General features: G+C 40.9%; 1 protein-coding gene across 6 annotated transcripts in view; it reads right to left on the bottom strand.

Annotated features, from left to right (window-relative positions):
- steap4 (STEAP family member 4) overlaps nt 1-23,421 on the bottom strand; it is a 40,345-nt gene that overhangs the window by 6,000 nt on the left and 10,924 nt on the right. For 2 of the 6 annotated variants that reach the window (XM_069914339.1, XM_069914338.1), the window contains exons 2-5: nt 10,941-11,387; nt 6,995-7,522; nt 3,638-3,802; nt 2,235-2,357 (exon numbers count right to left, since the gene is read on the bottom strand). In XM_069914339.1, coding sequence (XP_069770440.1) covers nt 2,235-2,357; nt 3,638-3,802; nt 6,995-7,522; nt 10,941-11,387 — 1,263 coding nt within the window. Of the gene's footprint in view, nt 1-264; nt 313-459; nt 2,358-3,637; nt 3,803-6,994; nt 7,523-10,940; nt 11,388-21,038; nt 21,113-23,421 lie in introns of those variants that run through there. The other 4 variants (XM_069914340.1, XM_069914337.1, XM_069914335.1 and 1 more) reach the window with 4 other exon arrangements.

The raw sequence follows: 23,421 nt of genomic DNA, 5'->3' as shown, positions 1-23,421 counted from the left end.
TTCTATAGGAGAATTGAAACCGACCCAGTGTCTCTGGGAGGTGTGCTTTGATGTGTTCCATCACCAAATCCTCAAAACATTTCATAATGGTGGAGGTCAGTGCCACAGGGCTGCAGACATTGACGGGTGTTATTGTCGCCCTCTTGGATACTGGGGTGATGGTGGCTGTCTTGAACCCTTTGGGAAAAATGGATTCCTGCAATGAAGTATTGAAGATATCTGTGAAGATCTCCATCTTGTCTGGTCCCGCTGTCTTGTGTGGGTTCATCTTCATCAACCCTACTGGCCTTCATATTCAGTGAATTCTGTCACCTTTAATGAAATTCATTTCCACCACTCAGGATTGCATGAGCATTTATAGCTTGTTAGTAACATGTCCTATCACCTTTAAGACTTGCAAATGTAAATCCCCAGACCTTTGTGATTTGTGTCAAACAAGAGATTGCACACAATTACACATTATTGAAAACTCATCTTTATTTTTCTTTTTGCTGTGTTTAAAGCTCTTTTTTTTTATGTTTTGTTTCCATCGAGTCATCAAGCATCTACAGTTCAACAGCATATATTCAAATTTCTAACATCCATGGTCTGCATTGGAAATGCAAATGTTCTCTTTTTTAAGTATTCTTTCCAGCACTGACTATTAATAGCAAATTATGAGGCATGTATCTATATTCTTTGTACAGATATTCATCGTTCAAAAGTTTAAAGAAGTTGGGAGTAAAATCCAGGAATAAACTAGAGTACTTAATCCAAAGTTATTTAATCTCTCTTCTTTTCAACTTATTGAGAGGACTTTTGTTTAAAAATTTTAACATTCTTGCAGAATAAAAGGATTTTTTTTCAAAGAAATTGAAACATTCTCGGTGATTGTGGCCTCATTATAAAGTTGCATACTGTGCTGGCTGGAGCAAAAGGAGGTGGTCAGTAGATTACAGACATCTGTAGGTAAAAAGGGATGATAGACATTTTGGTCAAAACCCTCTGTCAGTAAAGGGAAAGATAGCCAGCATATAGACGTGAGAAGAAGGGATGGGACAGAGGCTGGTCAGTGGCAGGTGGAAGAAAATGAGAGAGGGATAATGAGCAGATGGAACCAGATGGGGAGGGGAAATTTGTTGAGACAAACAGATAAAGGAAAGATTAGGCAGATAGAACCAGGTGGAGAAGGGTAGAGACAGAGGGTGGTAGGTGACAGGTAGAACCAGATAAGGGATGGATGATTGGCAGATGAAACCAGGTAGGAGGGAGGGAGAGAGAGGGCATAGGAAAGCTGAATCAAGGGGGGGGGGGGGGGGAAAGTATTTAGTCTCTCATCTTGCACTGAATTTAGAGTCATCTGACCAACTAGTCACCTGACTAGTTCATGCTGACCAATTTGGCATTCTGGGCTAATCTGATTTGTCTGCATTTGGTCCATAATCCTGCCCAAAAATATGCCAAAATGCCCTTTGAATGATGTTATTATGGCCACTTCTAGAGTTTTCTCTAACTGAGAATTTGAATCGGCTCTCAGATTTATTCACCTCTCCCTTACTTCTTATAAACAAATAATGAGCATGAGAAGACTGCCAAATAAAGGGAATAAAGCCTTCCAGTCAGTCTCTGTGTTAATCAGGTGGAGCATCTCTCAGGTAATTAATACTGTCTGAGTTCAACGCAGTTCAGTTAGCCAGGCCTTCCTTTGGTATGAACCCCTTGAGCAAAGCCAATACTTGTTGATCCCTACAATATCAGTGGTTGCTGCTATGGGAACAATTAACTATAAGCTGGCCAAAAATGAAAATAAGTTCTCTGATGAGACCTTTGACATGCATTAATGAAGGTGGAGGCCAAGTAAAATGGATTGTGAAAGTACTTGCAATAATTGTTGTGCAGGCCTTGATTAAATTGCATTATTAATAGGAAATGTGTAATAAGCTTAAATCGCTTCATTTTTAATCATTGTAGAACAAACAAATATGCCTCTTTAATACTATTGCTGCTTCAGGGGTGGGCAATCTAGTCCCCTCAACAGGAATACATAGGCAAGAGCAGAAAAAAGGCTGCCATCTCTGATCATTACTGAGCATTTCCTCATCAGAGGAAAAGAGGTTCTAAATCAACTTAATCTACACTAGAGCTTGTTTGTGTTTTGGTTTCCTCTCCCAACCTTGCCTGATTTTGGTGACTATTCTATCAACGCAGGGGGTGATAAGAATCAGTTTTAGAACCAGTACAATGCAGGGTATTACCATGCCCAGCATGTATGCTTGTGGAAGCTTCCATTTATACCGTTTTGATTGTAGAAATCGATCCCAGCCATATACTGCAGTATGGGCAGTGCACAATAGAAGGGTTACATGGCCCAACTTGGACTGTAAAGCAAAACAGAAATGATTTAGTCCATTTTCATTTACAACATATGTAATTTAAATAATTAATTCTTTTTCTTATTGATATTTCTATATTTTCTAAAATATAAAATCAATCACTATCACACACTTATCCTCTTGGCTAACTTAATGAATTCATCTTGAAATAAGGGGTAGCTTGGTTAGCGTGGTGGTTAGTGAACTGCTGTTACAGCAGAGGCGACCTGGGTTCCCCTCTGGCGCTGTATGTTAGGAGATTGTATGTTCTCCCCCTGTATACATGGGTTTCCTCCGGGTGCTCCATTTCCTCCCACCCTTTAAAACGAACCAGTATTATAGGTCAATTAAGTGTAATTGGGCAGCATGGCCTCATGGGCTGAAAAGGCCTGCTACCGCATGCATGTCTAAATTAAGAAAAAAACCCAGAAAATCAAGACACAAAGCAACAGATGTTATAGTATAGAGCAAACTACTGGAACCAAAGAAATGGCTGATGTTTCAGGTTGAGGCCCTCTTGGACAGTGTAAGATAAAACAAAAGTGCAGACTATGGTTCTACTAAGAAGTAAAGTCAGGTAAAATAGTGCAATCTTTTTAATAACAATTATCAATAGTCTGTTAACAATAGGAAATAAACTGTCCATGAATTTATTGTTGCATGTTTCAACAGGCCCATCAGGAGAGGGAAGAAGAGAGTGTGACTAGGGTAGGATGGGTCTCTTAACATGTTGGCTACCTTTCTGAGGCACCCAGTAGGACAGGCAGAGTTGATAGAGATGAGGTTGGTTTGTATGACATCCTGTCAGGCTGCATCATTGAGTGATATGGGAGTTGCAAAGCATCTGACCAAGTCGATAAAGAGGATCATCAAAATGCTGATAAGATCAATTTTGTCTCCTGACATTTACCAGGAATGTTGCTTAAATTGGTCTCAGAGAATAATTTAGGACCCTTTCCAGCACACAATATATTTGAGCCACTACCATTAAAGGAGGAAGTACAGGAGCATCAAAACCAGGGCTGCCAGGCTGGGAAATAACTCCTTTCCACAACCTCTCTGTGCACTGTGGTCCAGAGGAACATTGTTTTGTATGATTGCACATGTACAGTCAAATGATAATAACCTTGAACTTGAACCTGAACTTGAATTTACAACTCTCTGCTGTTTCTTGCAATCTTTGGAAGAGCAGTTCCCATACCATGCTGTGATGTATCCAGATAGGATGCTTTCTATGTTGTATTTATACAGCTACAGATTCAGTGGATTTACACAGTAGGTGATACCTGCACAAATCGAAACTCTCTCCAATTTACAACATTGCTGACAGATGGAAGAGAAGTGATGCCCAGCAGTACGTAAAGACCAAATCCCATCATTCCTAAGGCAAAGTACACATCAACACGCCAGGATTGCACCTTGTTTAACTCCATCGTTTTATTCTTCTTTGACTGCAGAGCAACATCAAAATAATGGAGTGAATACTATGTAATGATTATTATGACCCTGAGACAAAGAAATAGTATTTTTCTCTCACGATTTCATTGAATAAAATTGTGATGTATTTGAACCCATCATTTGAAGGGTTAAAAACAAACTACCAATTTTCAGAATCTGAGTTGTAATTTGGGAGATAAATTTCCAGATCTCTACTACCTTTTGTTTCTAATTTCTCTGAACAAATTTCAACTGATAAGAATGGAACATCTACACTAAGTGTTATAAATGGTTAGATGGATGCTATTTTAGAAAAGAAGTGAAGATTGCAGCATAACCATCCAGGTAGATTTGATGGAGCATGTAGTATTTCCCTGCTCATTATTTTCTGAGGTGAAGCTCATTATAAAAAGTCTAGAATTCAATGTAAATAGGGTCGTTTCTATATTATACTAAGGAAAAAAAAAGCCTCTTTGCCTTACCAATGAGCATATCAAAGATAGCTAGGCCCCAAGGATAATGCAGCATCTCTGAGGGAACAGGATGTGGACAAATATCTCAAGTGATACTACTCATTTATATGTCATTGAATTTATAAGCATGTTAGTTTTATATACTTGATAAGTATATAATATACATTAGGTGCCTGTTTAAAAAAGTGGATAGATGAAGCATAGAAGGTTGCGAGGGGAGTTGATAGAGATATATAAAATTATGAGGGGAATAGATAGAGTAGATGTGAATAGGCTCTTCCCCTTGATGGTATGGGAGATTGGAATGAGGGATCATAAGATAAGGGTTGGGGGCAAAACTTTAGAAGTAATATAAGAGGAAGCTTCTGCATTCAGAGAGTGGTAGCTGAGTGGAATGACTTTCCGGAAGAGGTAATTGCGGCAGGGTTAATTCTGTCATTTAAGAGGAGGTTAAATGAGTGCATGGATGTGAGAGGATTGGAGGGTTATGGGCAGGGAGTGGGTAGGTGGAACTAGTGGAGTTTCACTTAAATCGGTGCAGACTCGAAGGGCCAAGATGGCATGTTTCTGTACTGTAATTGTTATATGGTTATATATGGTGGGTAGAGAGGAGAGGAGGGAGGAAGGGCAGGGGGAGGAGCACAAGCTAATAGGTAAGTGGGTAAGGCCACTCCTTACCATTCCCTATTCCCCCATACATCTCACTTACCGTAACATTCCATCTGTGAGATCCTTTTTCCTCACCCTCAGTCCACTGACCCTCTCATCCCTAAACCCTCTGACCCCCCCCAAACCCTCCACTTCTCCTTTCTAGCACCCTAACCCTCCACCTCCCCCCTGACTTCTCCAAACCTCCACTCTCTCCATGACTGCTCAACCCTCCACCTATACTCTCTGACCCCCTCACCTTTCCATCATTCCCTCTATGATCCCCCACCCACCACCCTCCACCCCACTGACCCCCCCCCCACTAATTCCTGCTAGGTCTTTCTCTCCTCTCCGACCTTCCCCTCTCTGAAACTGCGATGATGTAATGGGGGCAGGGGGTGGGAGGTATTATACGGACTGCTTCTCATGTATGGAGTTGCTTGCTATTGGCTATGGCTGTAGAGATGCTCCACCCTACTGGTATAACAGATGGAAATGCTTTCCCACTGGCCAGTATAGTGGTGGCTGAGAGTCTGTTAATAAAAGCCCTGTATTAGTATAACACCTGTCTGGTCCATGTCTATGGCATATCAGAGATAGAACAATCTGTCCTCAATAGAGGCCTCACCCTCATTCCCCCTTTGACCACACATTGAGTTTCCTGTAGGCCACTATGCCATACCCTTCTGTCATCTCCATCTCTTTGCCTTCTTCTTCTTCCAACAGGATTCTCCACCCCCCCACCCCCCACCCAAAGACAACATATACCGCCTTCTGCTTTAAGCCTTCTTCCTTCTCTTGGACACTTCATTTTGACCTTCTGCCTACTCTGGATCTTTTTATTTTCAACTGTTGCAGAGACATCAACCATCTTGACTTCACCACTTCCCTTCCTTATTCTAATCTCATTCCCTTGAAACACATTGCCCTCTAGTCTCTCCACACCATTCCAACCTCACTATCAAACCCACAGGCAAGGGTGGTGTTGTGGTCTGGTGCATTGACTCTATCTTGCCAAAGCCAGATGACAGCTCTGAGCCAATCCTCTTTCTTACTCATTGAACAGAACCCCACAAAGAAACATCAGTCCACCTTCTCATGCACCATTACCGACCTTATCAGTTCTGGTTATCTCCCTCCCACAACCTCTAACCTCATTGTTTCCCAACCCCGCACTGCCTGGATCTATCTCTTATCCAGGATCCACAAACCCATTGTTTCCGATTCTTGATACCAATGAATTGGTATCATCTTACCTCAACTTCGTTTTGTGTCTCCCCACCCTCAACAGACCAGTCCCTCTCTACTTTCATCCATAATACCTCATATCCTCTCCATCATGTCAACAACTTCTAGTTCCCTGCACTCGACCATGAGCATTTTCACCATGGACATTCAATCTCTATGAATCTCCAACCCTTGTACTGAAGGACTCAAAGCCCTTTGCTTCTTCTGCAACCAGTTCCTCTCCACCACTACCCTTCCCCTGCATCCGTGATATGCTCATGAAATTTATTCACTTTTCTTCTTACTTTCACCCCGACCTCATAGCAACATCTCTAGCAACACTCTGCCCTTTCCTCCAGCTTCAAACCCCTTCCTTTTCCTTTCCATTCAGACAGCTACACCCTCCCCCATCATTTCTCATCTTTTTTTAATCTTCTCCTTTCATGAGTATGACTTATGGCCTCTTATCTGTTAGTCTGTGGTCCTGCTCTTTTCCTCTCCTCTCCCATCACCCCACCTTTCTATTCAGGCACCTGCTTGCCTTTATCTTATAGCTTGACAAAGGGCTCCGGCCCAAAACATTGGTTACATTGTATTTCATGTAGACCTGCTGAGTATATTGCACTTCATTTCTTTGGAGGCTCATGGGGAACCTGATGGAAGTAAATAAAATTATGAAAGGCACAGAGGACAGATGGTCAAAGTCTTTTCTTCCCTTGAATAGATGACGACCTGAAATATATGCTCTGTTTCTCTTTTCGCAGATACAGCTGTTTCCCGATAATTTTGTTTTTATCCCAAAAAGAGTAAAGAAAAAGTAAATATAATAGACACAAGTAATACATGTTATTATGGTACCTCTTCAATCATAGAGTGCATCCAACGCCACCTCACTGAGTATCTGGTTGGTAAGATAAATGTATAAAGGACATGTAAAAAGGCAAAGGCTAGCGCCACAAGCCCAAGTTGCTTTCGACACAACATCCACCTGTCAAGCCAGCTAGGGAATCTCTCGTATTTGGTCCCTCTGTTGAGTTGGAGGAATGCAGCAATCACTCCTGGCAGATAAACTAGGCTCAGCAGAATGAGGGAGACATTTGGGAAGATGCGATTGGGAACTGATATTGCAAGCTTGTAGGAAACATCAGTATTTGTTGTTACATATGGATGGATTATATCAATCACTACACAATAGAAGAAGAAGAACACCGTGAGACCGAATGCGATAGTAAGTGGGAGTCTCCACATTGGAAAGAGCTGCAGTGGGTAGTTCTCCACTTCTTCTGCTGCTAGAAGGGATCCCTGGTCTAATGGAGTGAGACCTAGACTCCGGGCAACATCCATCACTTGCTGTTTGGATTTACTGTCATCACCACAGATGAAGACCTGAAACAAATCACAGTTAAAGAAGAAAGTCTTCAGACACTGTGATTATATTTGAATACACAAAAGTGCTGGAGAAACTCAGCAGGTCATGTAGCATCTACAGGAAACAAAGATACATAACCAACGTTTTGGGCCTGAGCTCTTTCTCAAAGTCTGAGCAAAATGTAGCAGGCAGCTGAATAAAAATATGGGGGGGGGGGTAAGAGGAGGGAAGTAAAGGGGCAGGGTGAAGAGCACAGCTCAACAGGCTAAAGGTAAGAGGTGGATAGGAAGAAGAGAGAAAAAACTGAGAAGTGATGGAGGTGGGTAGCTCTCTGAATGGAAATGGAAGTGGGTGGAGATCTGGAGGAAAGGAAACAGAGAGATAGGAGAGAGGCCTAACACAAAGTGGAGACATCCATGCTAATGCCATCTGTTTGGAGAGTGGCCACATCAAATTTAAGGTGTTTTGACTCCAATTTGCAGGTGGCCTCAGTTTGGCAGTGCACAGAGGCCATGAACAGACATGTTGATGTGGGATCAGGGTGTGGAATTGAAATGGTTGGCCATTGGGAGGGCCCTGCTATTACTGCAGAAAGGGTGAAGAAATTAAACAAACTGTTTGCATCCAGTCTCTCTGATGTTGAGAAAGCCACATTGGGAGCATTGGATGCAGTTGATAACCCCTGCAGATTCACAAATGTGGTGCTGCTTCTCTTGGATGGAATGTTTGAGTTCCCAAATGGTGGTGAGGGAGGAAGCGTGAGCACAAGTGTCGCATTTTGTATGTTCAAAGAGGAAGGAACCAAGGACATGACTAATGGAAAGGAATTAGTGGCTGAGGAAGTCATGGAGGGAATAGTCCCTGCAGAAGGTGGAGTCTGGTTCATGAGATCAAGGAGAATCCTCTCCTTGTTGTGTCTTGGGGCAGGGAGTTGAGGAACCATGCCTGTGTAGGCTTATAGCAAGGACAAAAGGGCACAACTTCAGGATTGAAGGGAAGCCATTTCAAACTGCGATGTGTTTTCAGAGATGAATTAGGACCGACCGTGATGTTTCCAGAGGGCACTGAAATGGAGATTCTGATTCGAAAGGGGAAGATGAGGAAGTTTACATCTACAATGTATTCCTTACTTCAGATGGGCACTTCTAAGTAGGAGTTATATAAATCAAAACAAAGATGGAAATCAGACTTGAATATTAGTATTGGTGATATGAACTGGTCCAATTTATATCAGGATTGCATGACCAATACAATTAGTGTAAAGTATAAATTGGTGCAAAATAATTTTGCCTGTAGAAATTACATAAATTAAATTCTAATATAATCGGATATATGTTTTAGATGCGGTGAAAAGATGGGAACCTTTTCAGATTCCACCTGGCCATGCTCTAAAATTAAAGCCTTTTGGGAAAATTTAAGAATTTTATTAGATCAAATTATTGGGAAAAAATTACGACAAAATCCAGAATTGTTTCTCCTAGGAAATACTGTGGACATAAAATCTTAAACGAAACTGTCAAAGTGTCAAATTATAATTTCTTAAAATTGCATTGGCGATGGCCAGGAAATGTATTGTGGTTACTTGGAAGTCTGATTCCCCTCTGGATATAGCCTGATGGAATGTGGAAATGCCTAGTTGTGTTCCCCTAGAGAAAATTATTTACAACTTAAGGAAGAAATATAATATGTTTTTGTATGTATGGCAGCCATATTTGCAGAAGGCAGGGTTGAATATTTAGGGACAATTATTCTGTTTCTGAGTTCTATGTCCTGGTTCTTTCCCCTACTAGAGATCGAGGTAAGAAAAGGAATTAGATCCTATGAACTGGATACTGACAGTTCCTTCATTCTTCTTTTCTTTCTTACTTTGCTGTTTTCTTTATTCATATCTATCTACTCTTTCATTCTTTTCTCTTCTTCGGGGCTTTGTTTGGGGCAGAGAGGGGATGGGACTGTTTGAACATTTGGACAACTTGTGCCATTGATCTTTTTTTTTCTTTCATTTCAATTTATGCATTAAGTAATGGTTGTTTCTTGATCCATGCTGAAAATAAAGTATTTAAAAAAAAATGTGGAGGAATTTCTTTAGCCAGAGAGTGATAAACTTCTGGAATTTTCTGCCATGGGCGGCTGTAGAGGCCAGGTTTTTGGGTGTATATAAGGCTGAGATTGATAGCTATAATTAGGGCATCAGAGGTTTTGTGGAGAAGGCAGGGGAAGAGTTCCAAGTGGTAGAGTGGATCAGCTCATTTGGCAGGACAGACATAATGAAAAGGCAGAGCTGATACAATGGGATGAATGGCCTACATTTTCTTCTATATTTTATAGTTTTTTGGTCTCATAGCCAACAAAATGGCAGGCATAGCTGGGACCTATGTGGGTACCAATAGCAACATCTTTGGCTTGGTGGAACTATCCAACATGTTATCCTCCAAAATATACAAAGTGATCCCACCCCTGAGCACATCTTCCCCTCTCCTCCCTTCTCTACCTTCCACAGGGGCTGCTCCCTCCATTACATCCTCATCCACACTCCCTTCTCATAATCTCCCCCTTGGTACCTACCACTGTGACTGCAGAAAATGCTTCACTTGTGCCCACACCTCCTCCCTCTCCATCATTCAGGGACCCAAACAGTCTTACATGAATTTTAAGGGAACAGCTACTGCATCATATGCTCCTGTTATGGCTTTCTCCACATCTTAGAAACTGGACTTAGTCTAGGAGATCATTGTGTGGAGCATCTTCACTATGTCAGCTGCAATAGTGGGGACCTCCCAGTGGCCAACTAGTTCAATTCTGCACCCATTCCAACAATGACATGTCTGTCCATAACTTCATGCACTCCTAAACCAGGGCCATGGTAAATTGGAGGAACAACACATATTCTGTCTGGGCACTCTCCAAATGGATGGCATTTACATCAATCTCTCCAGTTTCCATTAAGCCCCTCCTCTCTCTCTTTTTTTCTCTCTCTCTCTCTTTCCTTATCACTGTGTCTTCTTTCCTCTAGCTCTCCACCTACTTCCCTCTTGATTCAGCGAGCTTTTCCCTCCCCCTTTGTCTTCTCATCCTTTTTTTTCTTCCCCTCCCCCCCACCCATATCCACTTGCCTGTTGGCCTGTGGTGCATTCTCTGCCCCTACTTCCCTCTTGTACCTACCATTTTATTCAGGTGCGTGCCTGCTTTTTGCTTATACCTTGATGAAAGGCTCAGGCCCAAATTTTGGTTTTATATATATATTTGTATCTGATGAACTCTGCGTGATCTGCTGAGTTTTTCCAGCACTTTTGTGTGAGGAACAACACACAATCGTTTTTACTATGGATGCTACAATTCTATATAATTAGCAGAACTGGTGATAATTATTTTTAAAAATGTAATTAGTTGATCAGTGTGGGCAACATATAATAAGTAGTCTTGTAGTGATCTTACCTGCTTGTTGGCATCCAGGCTGCCTGACTGAAGGGCCCAGGCTGAGACTGTGTTAAACCCCTTCACTACAATAGCTTTGGGGACCAGCTTGGACAGGTACTGAGCATTGGATTCAGGATATTGATTCTTTCTGAGGTTGTTGCTCACATCCACCAGGACCTTTCCATCAAGAAAACTGGACAGAGCTGGGAGGAAGTCATAGTTCTCCCTGTGAACTGCCAGGAAAATGATCTTGGCTTTTTTCAGGGCCTCAGTGTGGGTAAAGATCTGAGCACAACTTGGTAGCAGGGAAGATTCCTGTGGGCTTCGACTCCCAAATACCACTGGATAACCTGACTTGAGCAGCCTCATGCCCAAAGAGTGGCCAAAATCCCCAGTGCCTAAAATGCAAATCGTTTCCTGCTTATGTTCATTTCCACCAACTGCAGCCATTTCTGAAATTTCCATCTGAAAAAGAGATGGCCATGTAGTGATTATTGATAATCTGAACGCATAAACAAATTTATTTTTTACAGTTTTTTAAAGTTTGTCTGTAGAGGTCATTCAGTTCCAAAGTCTCGGTCTGAGGATGGGAGAAAGCAGCAATTTCAGATCACCATTCTGCATGGACCTAGTGTGTATAACATGTTAGGTATCAGCATTTATTACCTTCCTTTATTCAAGTTAGCAAAATTAGATCATCAACTGCAATTTTAATTCCATGTAAGTGGCAGATAATTTCAAACAAATAGGTCTCTAATTTTCACCTTTGATTGTAATAGGTTTGTGATCACCAATTAATATCAAAGATATTCTGTCGATCAGCTTTAACCAGAGAATTAACTGATTGGCCATACAATGTTTAAAAGTATACACTGTGATATTTTCCATTGAATGGCTCTTCACCCAATTCCACAAAGCCAAAGCTATCTATGAATCATACTTAAGAAGCATGCCCCACTGAGATCAAAGCAGCCTGATAATCTGATGTACCAACTGTCACTGATCATTAGCTCCATAAAATGCAGTGAAGCAACTTGTTAGAGCATCACCTCTCAAACCTGCAAACTCCACCATATCCAGTACACAGTGGAAGTCCAACTGTTACCAAGCTTACACACCATCCTCTCTTGGAGTATTTTCCCCGTGCTCTATTATCACTGAGCCAACAACATGGAAGAGAAAGTTCACTTTGATGATTCAAGAAGGTAGCTCACCATCTTTCGGTAAAGAAGGTGATTTTTAAATGCTGGTCTTGATACTATGTTACTCATATTCTACGAATAAATAAAGCACTGTAAAGCTAAAGATCTGATTTTCTTTTTTGGAAAATAGCTGGTGCTATTGATGAATCTTGTTGAAAGGTTTTGAGTGGAAACGTGGACAATTCCTTCCTCTCCCTGCAGAACATGCTTGGTAAACTGAGCAGCAGATTGCAGATTTCTTAAAATAGCTGCTTTTCAAACAAAAAGTCACAGATATTAAGTAACTGATTAAATCCTCTTGAAATATTTTTATAATTACCAAGTGTCAGATTTTTCTATCAGACAAGCAGTTAAAATCACCTAAGAAACTCCTCGGCTGGGAACAGCTCTGCTGTCAAATGTTTTGAGTTCAACACGAGTTCATCAAAGAAAATGAATGCCTTTACTTGTCCCAGTTTTCTATCCTTCCATTGATTGTGAAAATGTAATGATTCTCGTCCTCGTGAAGAACTCTTTGTTGAATTCCTAACCTCTCTATTCTGCCTTCACCTATTTCAAATCTTCCAGGCTTCACCTGTTGGACCTGGTCCCGGTTCACCTAGCCTGGAAGTTACAGTTTTGCTGGTATTTCTGCACCAAGATTTTGGTATCCTACAATCTAGTTGGTTGTTTTTTTTCATAACTGGGAAGCTGAAACAGAAGATTTTCATTACATCTGCACATTACACTATGTCCATGAAACTCCCATTCTTAATTCATCTATTCACGAGGGCCTCTATTTCCATACATTCTGACCCTTGGATAATGTATTATACTTTGTGAAATATCTAAAAAAGAGTGAATCAAAGGTGTATTAGGGCATTAATAAAAATAATGTCATGGCTAAAGGTTGGAGATCATTGGGAGCTGAATGTCCCAGGATGCATTGTATATTGAAAGAATAGACAGGTAAGCAGAGGGGGAGGTGTGGCTCTGTTGGTAAGGAACAACATTAAATCATAAGAAATAGGAGACACAGGATCAGAAGATATCAAATTAATGTGGATTGAGTTAAGTAATGGAAGGGTAAAAAGGCACTGTTGGCTGGTCTATACAGACCTCCAAGCAATAGCTATGATGTGGACAACAAATTGCAATGGAAGGTTGAAAAGGTGTGTCAGAAGGGCAATGTTATGGTAGTCATGGGGGATTTTAACATGCAAGTAGATTGGGAAAACACAATTGGGACTGGATCTCAAGAGTGAGATTTTGTAGAAAGCTTACGAAATGGCTTTTTAGAGCAACTTGTTGAGGAGCCTATGAGAAGATCGGCTGTACTGGATTGGATGTTGTGTAATGCATTTCAGGTGATCAGAAAGCTTAAGGTAAAGCAACCTTATAAGGCAGTGATCACAATATGATTGAGTTCAATTTGAGATTTAACAAGGAGAAAATAATGTCAGATGTGGGTATTTCAGTGGAGTAAAGGAAGTTCCAGTGGCATGAGAGAAGAACTGGCAAAAGTAAATTGGAAGGGAACACTAGAAGGGAACATAGCATTGCTGCAATGGATGGTGTTTCGATGACAAATGAGGAAGGGGCAAGATAAATACACACAAAAAAAAGAAATATTTGAATAGTAACTGTGACTGACTAGGAAAGTCAAAGCGAACATGAAAGCAAGAAAAGCATACAAGGAAGCAAAAATTAGTGGGAAGAGAGAGAATTGGGAAGTTTTTAAAAACATACAGTTGGTTACTAAAAACTCATAAGGAGGTAAATGGTGAAATTAGGCTAGCAAATATTATCAAAATATCAAAAAGCTTCTTCAAGTATATAAAGAATAAAAGAGAGGTGAGGGTAGACACTGGAACACTAAAAAATGATGGAAGACAAGGAGATGGCAGAGGAACTAAATGAGTAATTTTCATCAGACCACTGGAAGACACGAGGAGTGTGACAGATGTTAAAGGGCATCAGAGAAGAGAAATGAAAATACTTCAAGAGGGAAGATGCTCAGAGAACTGAGCAAGGGTAAATAAGTCTCCCAGACCAGATGGATTACAGCCCCAGGTTCTAAAAAAAGTAGATACAGAGATTGTGGAGTGATTTGCAATGATCTTTCAGGAATTAATAAATTATGGCATGCTCCTGGAGGACTGTAAAATTGCAAATGTCACCCCACTATTCAAGAAGGGAGGTACGCAGCAGAAAGGAAATTATAGGCTGGTTAGCCTGATGTCAGTGTTTGGGAACATGTTGGAGTCTATTGTCAAGGATGAAGTTGCAGGGAACTTGGAGGGGCATGTCAGGAAAGGCCAAAGCAGCATGGTGTTCTTAAGGGGAAATCTTGCTTGACAAACCTATTGGAATTTTTGAGGAGGTGACAAGCAGGCTGGATAAGGGAGATTCAGTGGATGTGTATTTGGATTTCAGAAGGAATTTGACATGGTGCCAAACACGAGGCTATTTAACAAGATAAGAGTCCATGGTATCACAGGAAACACACTCGCATGGTAGAGCATGGGAAGCAGAGAGATGGAATACAAGGATCATATTCAGACTGACTGCCACTTGCTAGTAGTGTTCCACAGGGTTCAGTGTTGGGCTGCTTCTTTTTATATTGTGAATAATGATTGGGATTATGCAATGAATTGTGGCGTTTTGCAGATAATACAAAGGTGGGTGGAGGAGCAGATAGTGTGGAGGAAACGTTGAGGCTGCAGGAGGACCTAGACAGATTAGAAGAATGAGCAGAGAAATGGGTAGAGAAGTGCACTAATTTTATTTATTTTTGTAAAATGCTGCTGCAAAACCACAAATTTCATGACACACGTTCATGCCAATAAATTCTGATTCTGAAATGTTGAAAAGTTTAAGGTCACGCACTTTGGAGGAAAAAAATAAATGGGTAGACTAGTTTTTAAATGGGGAGAAAATTGAAAATGCCCAGATAGAAAAGGACCTGGGAGTCAACATGAAGGTTAGCTTGAAACTTTTGTGTTGAAACAGTGGTGAAGAAGGCAAATGCAATGCTGCCATTCAATTGAAAGGAATAGAATTTAAGAGTACAGATGTGAGGTGGAGTGTTTATAAGGTACTGGAGAGACCTCACTTGGAGGCTTGTGAGAAGTTTTGGGCTCCACATTTAAGAAAAGATGTGCTGATGGTGGAAAAGGTCAAAGGAGTTTCATTAGGATGATTCCAGGAATGACAGGATTATCATATGAGGAGTGCTTGACAGCTCTTGGCCTATATTCATCAGAATTTAGGAGAATGGGGGGCGTGGCAAGATGGCGTAAGGATCAGACATGCCTTCCAGTCCTCTCCTGACTCTATCTTATTGTTTTGTCTAGAAATGCCCGTTAAAATTCTTTAAAAGTTTAGATAATTTCAGTGCTGTTAATTTAACTTATGATGGTACAATTGGTGGAAAAGAGTAAAAAAAAATGACAACAGATCATCAAAAAACTACATTTTCCAATAGTTCAAGTTTTGGAGCCTACCTACAGGAAAGTCACCGGGACTCAGCGTGAAATGGATCCCAGGAGAGAGGTACAGTGTTCGGATGTAGAGCTCTATGTTACATCGATAGAGCCCCCTAAAGAGGGCGCCAAACAGCCTTTAGAACAAAGAGTTACTCAAAGGCATTTGTCAACTGTAGAGGTGGTGCTGCAAACTGCATCTTTTGAAATAGAAGAACCTATACAACTTGATGTACTGGGAGAACTTAATACATTATGGACTGGGGAAAACCCCGGCCAGCGTCCTCCAGTTATTGCTGGAGAGGCTGTGGCTGGGGTTTCCACACGCAGTCATACTATAAGGAAGGCAATCAGAATGAAGGAAGGAACAGAAGATCCTTTGGTTACGCAGAAGAAGCAGGAATCTGTTGAGCCAAAATCTCTTCCAATTGAAAAGATTTTTGTGAATCTTGAATCTAAATTATCTTATACAATGCAGGGATTATCCAAGATTATGACTGAACTTGGTACTAGGTTTAATACTCTGGTGAAAATACATTCTCAACAGATGGCTGAGTTTGGAGCTTTTAAGCTTGAAGTGAGAGACAAATTTAATTCGTGTGAAGAAGATATAGACGAAATATGGGATCAAGTTTTTGATGTGACCAAAATGGTCGAAGACTTACAAACTCAAAATAAAAATTTGGTGAAAAAAATTGATTATTTGGAAAACCAATCCAGACGGAACAATATAAAGATTATTGGTTTGCTGGAAGGTATGGAGGGACCAGACCCAAGAAAATTTTTTACTGAATGGATTCCGCAGGTGCTGGGTCAAGAACATTTCCCGGAAGGTATAATACTGGAACGTGCTCACAGAGCCTTGCGTAGAAGACCTGTTTCAGGTCAAAGTCCAAGATCTGTTTTGGTTCGTTGCTTGAATTATTACGACAGAGAAAAAATTTTATGAGTGGCTATTAGAAATGCACAACAGAGAAAATCACCCTTGATGATTCAAAATAATCGAGTTTTCTTCTATGCGGATTTGAGTCAAGAAGTTTTGTTCCAACGACGGGAATTCAATCCTGATAAAGAGTTGTTGTGGAAGAAAGGTTACAAGGCAACCTTTAGATATCCAGCTGTTTTGAAGGTTTTCCAAGATGGTTGCCAACCAAAGTTCTTTGATTCTCCAAAGGAAGCTATAGCATTTGCTCAAGAGCTGTCAATTACTCAGTTTCAACAGAGACATAGTCCGCTGCGATCTCTAAGGAGACAAGAGATGGAAGAAAAGAGCCGTGCTCCAAGAAGGAATAGTTGTAATGGTGACTCGGCAGTTGGAGCTGATTAAAAGAAGAGTTGTCCTTTTTTTTTCTAATGTTTTTTTTAAAAAGGGATATTAAATAATGATGATGTTAGTTTAAGATGAAGTGAGAGTTGGGGGAGAGAACTGGATAGGCACTATTTCCTGAAAGTCATCTGCTACGTGTGAGTTATCTCACACCCATTTTTTTTGGGAGTTACCGCATTGCGCGGTTTAGACGGGAGGGGGTATTTTTAACCTCCTACCCGTTTTTTTTTTCTTTTTTTTTGTATTATTAGATTCAAGAGTGAAGGGGTTTTTTTTTGTTTAGATATAAAAAAAAGCATAAGAAAGTATTTGATTGTTTAAAAAACTAAAAATTGATGTGGTTTCTTTTGTAAAGTTTATTCAGTAGATAAGGAATATTTGAAATTTAAATGTGAATGGGATGGATAAGTTTTTTTTAAATATTTTTTCTTTAACTTTAAGGTGAAAGGAGTGGTAATTCTGGTGTATATTATTTTGCTATTTTAGTTATAGAACGAAGGGAATAATGGTGAAAGTTATAAATTGAATTGTACAATTCTTAATGAGGCTTGAATTTTGTTTGTGGTTTATGCTCCATTTGTTGAAGATATAGAATTCGTTGTAGATGTGTTTTTATTATTTGGATATCTGAATTTTAACGTAATGATTGGGATATTTAAATGTGGTATTGGAGCTTTTATTGGATAACTATTCAAGAGTAAAAGGGAAAAATGGTGGAAGAGTACTAAAATTGAATTGTACAATGCTTAATGAGGTTTGAATTTTGTTTTAAGATGGCTACTGACATGGTCTTTGCCCTCAGACAGCTCCAAGAAAAGTGCAGAGAACAAAACAAAGGACTCTACATCACCTTTGTTGACCTCACCAAAGCCTTCGACACCGTGAGCAGGAAAGGGCTTTGGCAAATACTAGAGCGCATCGGATGCCCCCCAAAGTTCCTCAACATGGTTATCCAACTGCACGAAAACCAACAAGGTCGGGTCAGATACAGCAATGAGCTCTCTGAACCCTTCTCCATTAACAATGGCATGAAGCAAGGCTGTGTTCTCGCACCAACCCTCTTTTCAATCTTCTTCAGCATGATGCTGAACCAAGCCATGAAAGACCTCAACAATGAAGACGCTGTTTACATCCGGTACCGCACGGATGGCAGTCTCTTCAATCTGAGGCGCCTGCAAGCTCACACCAAGATACAAGAGAAACTTGTCCGTGAACTACTCTTTGCAGATGATGCCGCTTTAGTTGCCCATTCAGAGCCAGCTCTTCAACGCTTGACGTCCTGTTTTGCGGAAACTGCCAAAATGTTTGGCCTGGAAGTCAGCCTGAAGAAAACTGAAGTCCTCCATCAGCCAGCTCCCCACCATGACTACCAGCCCCCCCACATCTCCATCGGGCACACAAAACTCAAAACGGTCAACCAGTTTACCTATCTCGGCTGCACCATTTCATCAGATGCAAGGATCGACAACGAGATAGACAACAGACTCGCCAAGGCAAATAGCGCCTTTGGAAGACTACACAGAAGAGTATGGAAAAACAACCAACTGAAAAACCTCACAAAGATAAGCATATACAGAGCCGTTGTCATTCCCACACCTGTTCGGCTCCGAATCATGGGTCCTCTACCGGCATCACCTACGGCTCCTAGAATGCTTCCACCAGCGTTGACTCCGCTCCATCCTCAACATTCATTGGAGCAACTTCATCCCTAACATCGAAGTACTCGAGATGGCAGAGGCCGACAGCATCAAGTCCACGCTGCTGAAGATCCAGCTGCGCTGGGTGGGTCATATCTCCAGGATGGAGGACCATCGCCTTCCCAAGATCGTGTTATATGGCGAGCTCTCCACTGGCCACCGTGACAGAGGTGCACCAAAGAAGAGGTACAAGGACTGCCTAAAGGAATCTCTTGGTGCCTGCCACATTGGCCACCGCCAGTGCATCTTGGCGCCTCACAGTTTGGCGGGCAGCAACCTCCTTTGAAGAAGACCGCAGAGCCCACCTCACTGACAAAAGGCAAAGGAGGAGAAACCCAACACCCAACCCCAACCAACCAATTTTCCCCTGCAACCGCTGCAACCGTGTCTGCCTGTCCCGCATCGGACTTGTCAGCCACAATCGAGCCTGCAGCTGACGTGGACCTTTTACCCCCTCCATAAATCTTCGTCTGCGAAGCCAAGCCAAAGATGTGACTAATATGATGATAGATGTGAAGTTAGTTGATATTTGGTGAAGGTTTATCTCTATCGAGAAAGTTTTTTTTCATCTTTTTTTTCCATGCTACAATTTTTTTTTAAGAATTGATCATTGTTTAAGAATTTTTGATAGATAATTTTACTAACTTTACTAATTTTTTATATTAAGTTTGAGTTAAATATATGTTTCATCTTAACTCTGTTTGTTAACTATATGCATTTAAGTTTGATTTAAATATGTTTAAGTCTGATATCTTAGTATTAATTACTTTTCTTTTTGTTAGTATTTTAATCGGTTATGTTTTTGTTTTTTTTTGTAAGTGAGTTTTTCTTTTTCTCACGTATATTATTAACTTTATTAATTCTTCACTCTTTATTTTGGGGGGGAAAGGGGGGTTTGGACTAATTTGAGTTGGGTTATTAATGTGTAATAATTATTGGGGAGGGTATAGTTTATTTAGATTACTGATACTGTATTGTAATTTTATTATTTTATTCTTAATTTATTTTAATGTATCCTATATGTTATTCATGTTATAAAATCTTAAATAAAGTTAAAAAAAAAGAATTTAGGAGAATAAGGGAGATCTCATTGAAACATTTCAAATGTTGGAAGGCAAGGACAGAGTAGATGCAGAAAGGTCATTTCCCATAGTGGGAGAGTTTAGGTCAAGAAGGCACAACTTTAGGATTGAAGGTCATCCGCTTCGAACAGAGATGCGTGGGAATTTCTTCAGCCAGAAGGTAGTGAATCTGTGGAATTTGTTGCCTGAAGCAATTGTGGAGGCCAGGTTATTGGGTGTATAATTATATAACCACATAACATTTACAGCACAGGAACAGGCCAGTTCGGCTGAACACCTTCTCCCACCTAGTCCATTGACTCACATCTGGCCCATAACTCTCCGCAATTCACTTGTCTATATACCTATCCAACTTTTCATTAATTATTAAAATCAAACCCATATCTACCATTTCAACCTACATTAAACCCCAATAATTATCTATTTTAAAGACATATTTATTCATAATCATATTAATATAACCCGTAAAAAATGTCTCCCTGTAACTCCTATCGATGATTGCCTCTTGCTTCCCTATGATCGAAAGCTCATCCAGCTGCAACTCCAGTTCCCTAACATGGTCTCCCAGGAGTTGCATCTGGATGCATCTTTTGCAGGTGGGGTCATCAGGAATATTTATACTATCCCTGACCTCCCATATCCTGCAATCGGAGCACAGGACTAATGTCTCCATAACCTACTTTTAAATTAAATTAGATTAATTAAAATAAACTTATCAACTTTACCTCGTTGGGAGCACTTCCTCAGCCTCTGCTTGTCGAAGCCTCTCAAGCCAAAGCCTCTAGCACCAAAGGTCTCAAGCCAAAGCCTTGAAGTTCCACACCTTCACAATGTTACTCATTTGTTGGCTGCTCCTTTACCTAAGTCACCCTTTATCGGTCCTTGCCCAATTAACTCAATTACATAACTACTCAATTGGAAAGGCCAAAGTCCTGACACTGCACCCTTTTTAAACTCTCGTGAAGTCTACTTTCCAATCACAAACGTGCTGGATTAATGGACCTTGAATTCATTTGAAAGATCCCATTGGAGCTTCAACTATTCTCATTTATAATAGCTTTTTTTTACAACCCCAGAATATCTGAAAGCATTCCTTGGACAAATGACATGATGGGGACAATCGACTAGGCATTGCACCTTCTCTTTATGGAATTATGCCAGATGCTACTTGTGCTTAACAACTGGTGCACAAATGCAGAAAGCATAGACGGTCATTGTTCTCCAGATAGGGAGTATTTGATGCAGACCTATTTACCTACCATGGGAGCTTACTATTGTAATTGTTATAGCAGATGCTAATGTGAACATAGCTTTTGGGTTTTCTTCTCAATGCTACTAACTTACAATTGAGTAGGCACCTGGAAGCAGTTTACATCATTGCAGGAGATTTCAATCATGTGGATTTGAAGGCAGTCCTCCTGAAATTTGAACAGCGTGTTACTTGTGTGACTAGGTGGGGGGGATAAGGACTCTTGATAAAGTCTATTCAAATATCAATAAAAGGTTCAGGTCAATTTTGTTACCACATTTAGGCTGGTCAGATCACCTTTCCATACTTTTAATTCCAGCATACATTCCCCTTAGCAGAAGGGCTCCATCCACTGTAAAAATCGTTAAGACATGGCTGGAAGGAGCTTCCTTACAGTTACAGGATTGCTTTGAACGGATCAACTGAGACATCTTTGAAAGTCAGGATATGGCTGCTGTACTCGGATATATAAAGAACTGTGTTGACAATGTCACTGTCAACAAACGGATCAGAGTGTATCAAAATCAGAAGCCCTGGATGACCAAGGAGGTCAAAATTCTTCTCAGGGACCATAATATTGCTTTTAGGTGAGGTGATAGGGTACTGTATAGTGCGGCTAGAGCCAACTTGAGGAGAGGTATCAGGGATGCTAAAGAGGCCTATAAGAGGAGGATTAAAGACGACTTCAATGATAACGAACCATGGCAAATGTGGCAGGGCATCCAGCACTTCACCAATTATAAAAACAACAATGGCATGACTGTTGATGGTGATGTTAGGCTGGGCGAGGATCTCAGTCGTTTCTTTGCTCGATCTGAGGTGGAAGTAGAAGAGATAGATATAACACACTCACTTGCCCCTAACAGTCATGTCCTCATTGTGCAAGAACATGAGGTGAGACAGGTGATTAGAGCTGCTGGCCCCGATGGTGCTGAAGGAGTTATGTGAACCATCTCTCTGAGGTCCTCATGACGATTTTCAATAGAACCCTATCAAAACCAGCTGTGTCTAAAGGCTGCTATTATCATTCCTCTGCCTAAGAAGAAGGTTATCAAGGGCCTCAATGATTATCGTCAGTTGCTTTAACACTGGCTATTAAGAAGTGCATTGAGAGGCTAGTTTTGTGGCACATTAAAGCCAGTCTCCCATCCACCCTTGATCCATACCAGTTTGTGTACAGGGCTAATAGATCGACTGTGGATGCTTTTGCCACTGTTCTTCACTTAGCATTAACCCACTTCGAACAACAGGGATGCTATGTGAGGTTGCTTGTTATAGACTTCAGTTCTGCTTTTAATACTACTAGTCCGGACAGACTGGTTAGTAAACTTGCTGACATGATTTTCCATTTCAATTTATCGATGGATTAAGGACTTTTTAACAAACCGTTCCCAGACTATAAAAATAGGTGCTCCTACTCTCATACTGAGCACTGGTTCCCTGCAGGGCTGTGTGTTGAGCAAAATGTTGTATTCTCTTTATACCTACTACTGTATTCCTCTAACACCATCATAAAATTAGTTGATAACACGACTGTGGTTGTGTTCATTTCAAGGTCTGACGAGTTAGCCTATAGGGACGAAGTCCACAGACTATCAGTGTGGTTCTCAGAAAACAATCTTGTTCTGGATTCTTTGAAGAAGAAAGAGCTCATAATTGATTTTAGGAGGAATACGTGAGGCCCCAGCTCCATTGTCCATTAATGGGGATTGTGTGGAAAGGGTTATGTCTTTCAAGTTTCTGGAATAATATTTGGCCGAGGATCTTTCTTGGACTATTGATACCACCGCTCTAGTCAAGAAGGCACAACAACGTCTCCATTTCCTGAGAAACTTCATGTAAATTAATCTACAGAAGTTATTGATGTTCTTCTGTTGCAGCTCTATTGAAAGTGTGCTGACTTATTGCATTCATGGTTGTTGGCAGAATCAAAAACAGCAATGAGGAAGTGTACAGGGGGGAGATAAATCAGCTCGTTGAATGATAAGAACCTTGTACTCAATGTCAGCAAAACCAAGGAGATGATTGTGGACTTCAGGAGGAAGTCAGGGGAACATGACTCAGTCCTCATTGAGGGCTCAGTTGTTGAGAGGGTCAAGAGCTTCAAATTTCTGGGTGTCAACATCTCAGAGGATCTGTCCTGGAGCCATCATTCTAATGCAACCACAAAGAAGGCTTGCCAGTGGCTATATTTTCTTAGACATCTGAGGAGATTCAGCATGTCATCAAAGACTCTTGTAAATTTCTACAGGTGTACCATGGAGAGTATTCTGACTGGTTGCATCACAGCTTGCTATGGAGGCGGCAACTCTCGGGACAAGAAAAAACTCCAGAGTGTTGTTAACACAGCCTGCGACATCACAGACATCAGACCACTCTATCGAGGACATTTACTTGAGGAGTTATCTTAAAAAAGCAGCTTCTATCCTCAAAGACCCCACCACCCAGGCCACACCACTCCGCTACCATCATGAAAAA

This window comes from Narcine bancroftii, chromosome 1 (genome assembly GCF_036971445.1).
Source record: "Narcine bancroftii isolate sNarBan1 chromosome 1, sNarBan1.hap1, whole genome shotgun sequence".
NCBI classification, from domain to species: domain Eukaryota; kingdom Metazoa; phylum Chordata; class Chondrichthyes; order Torpediniformes; family Narcinidae; genus Narcine; species Narcine bancroftii.
Note: the sequence above shows the minus strand (reverse complement) of the source record. Positions and strands in the feature narration are given on the sequence as shown.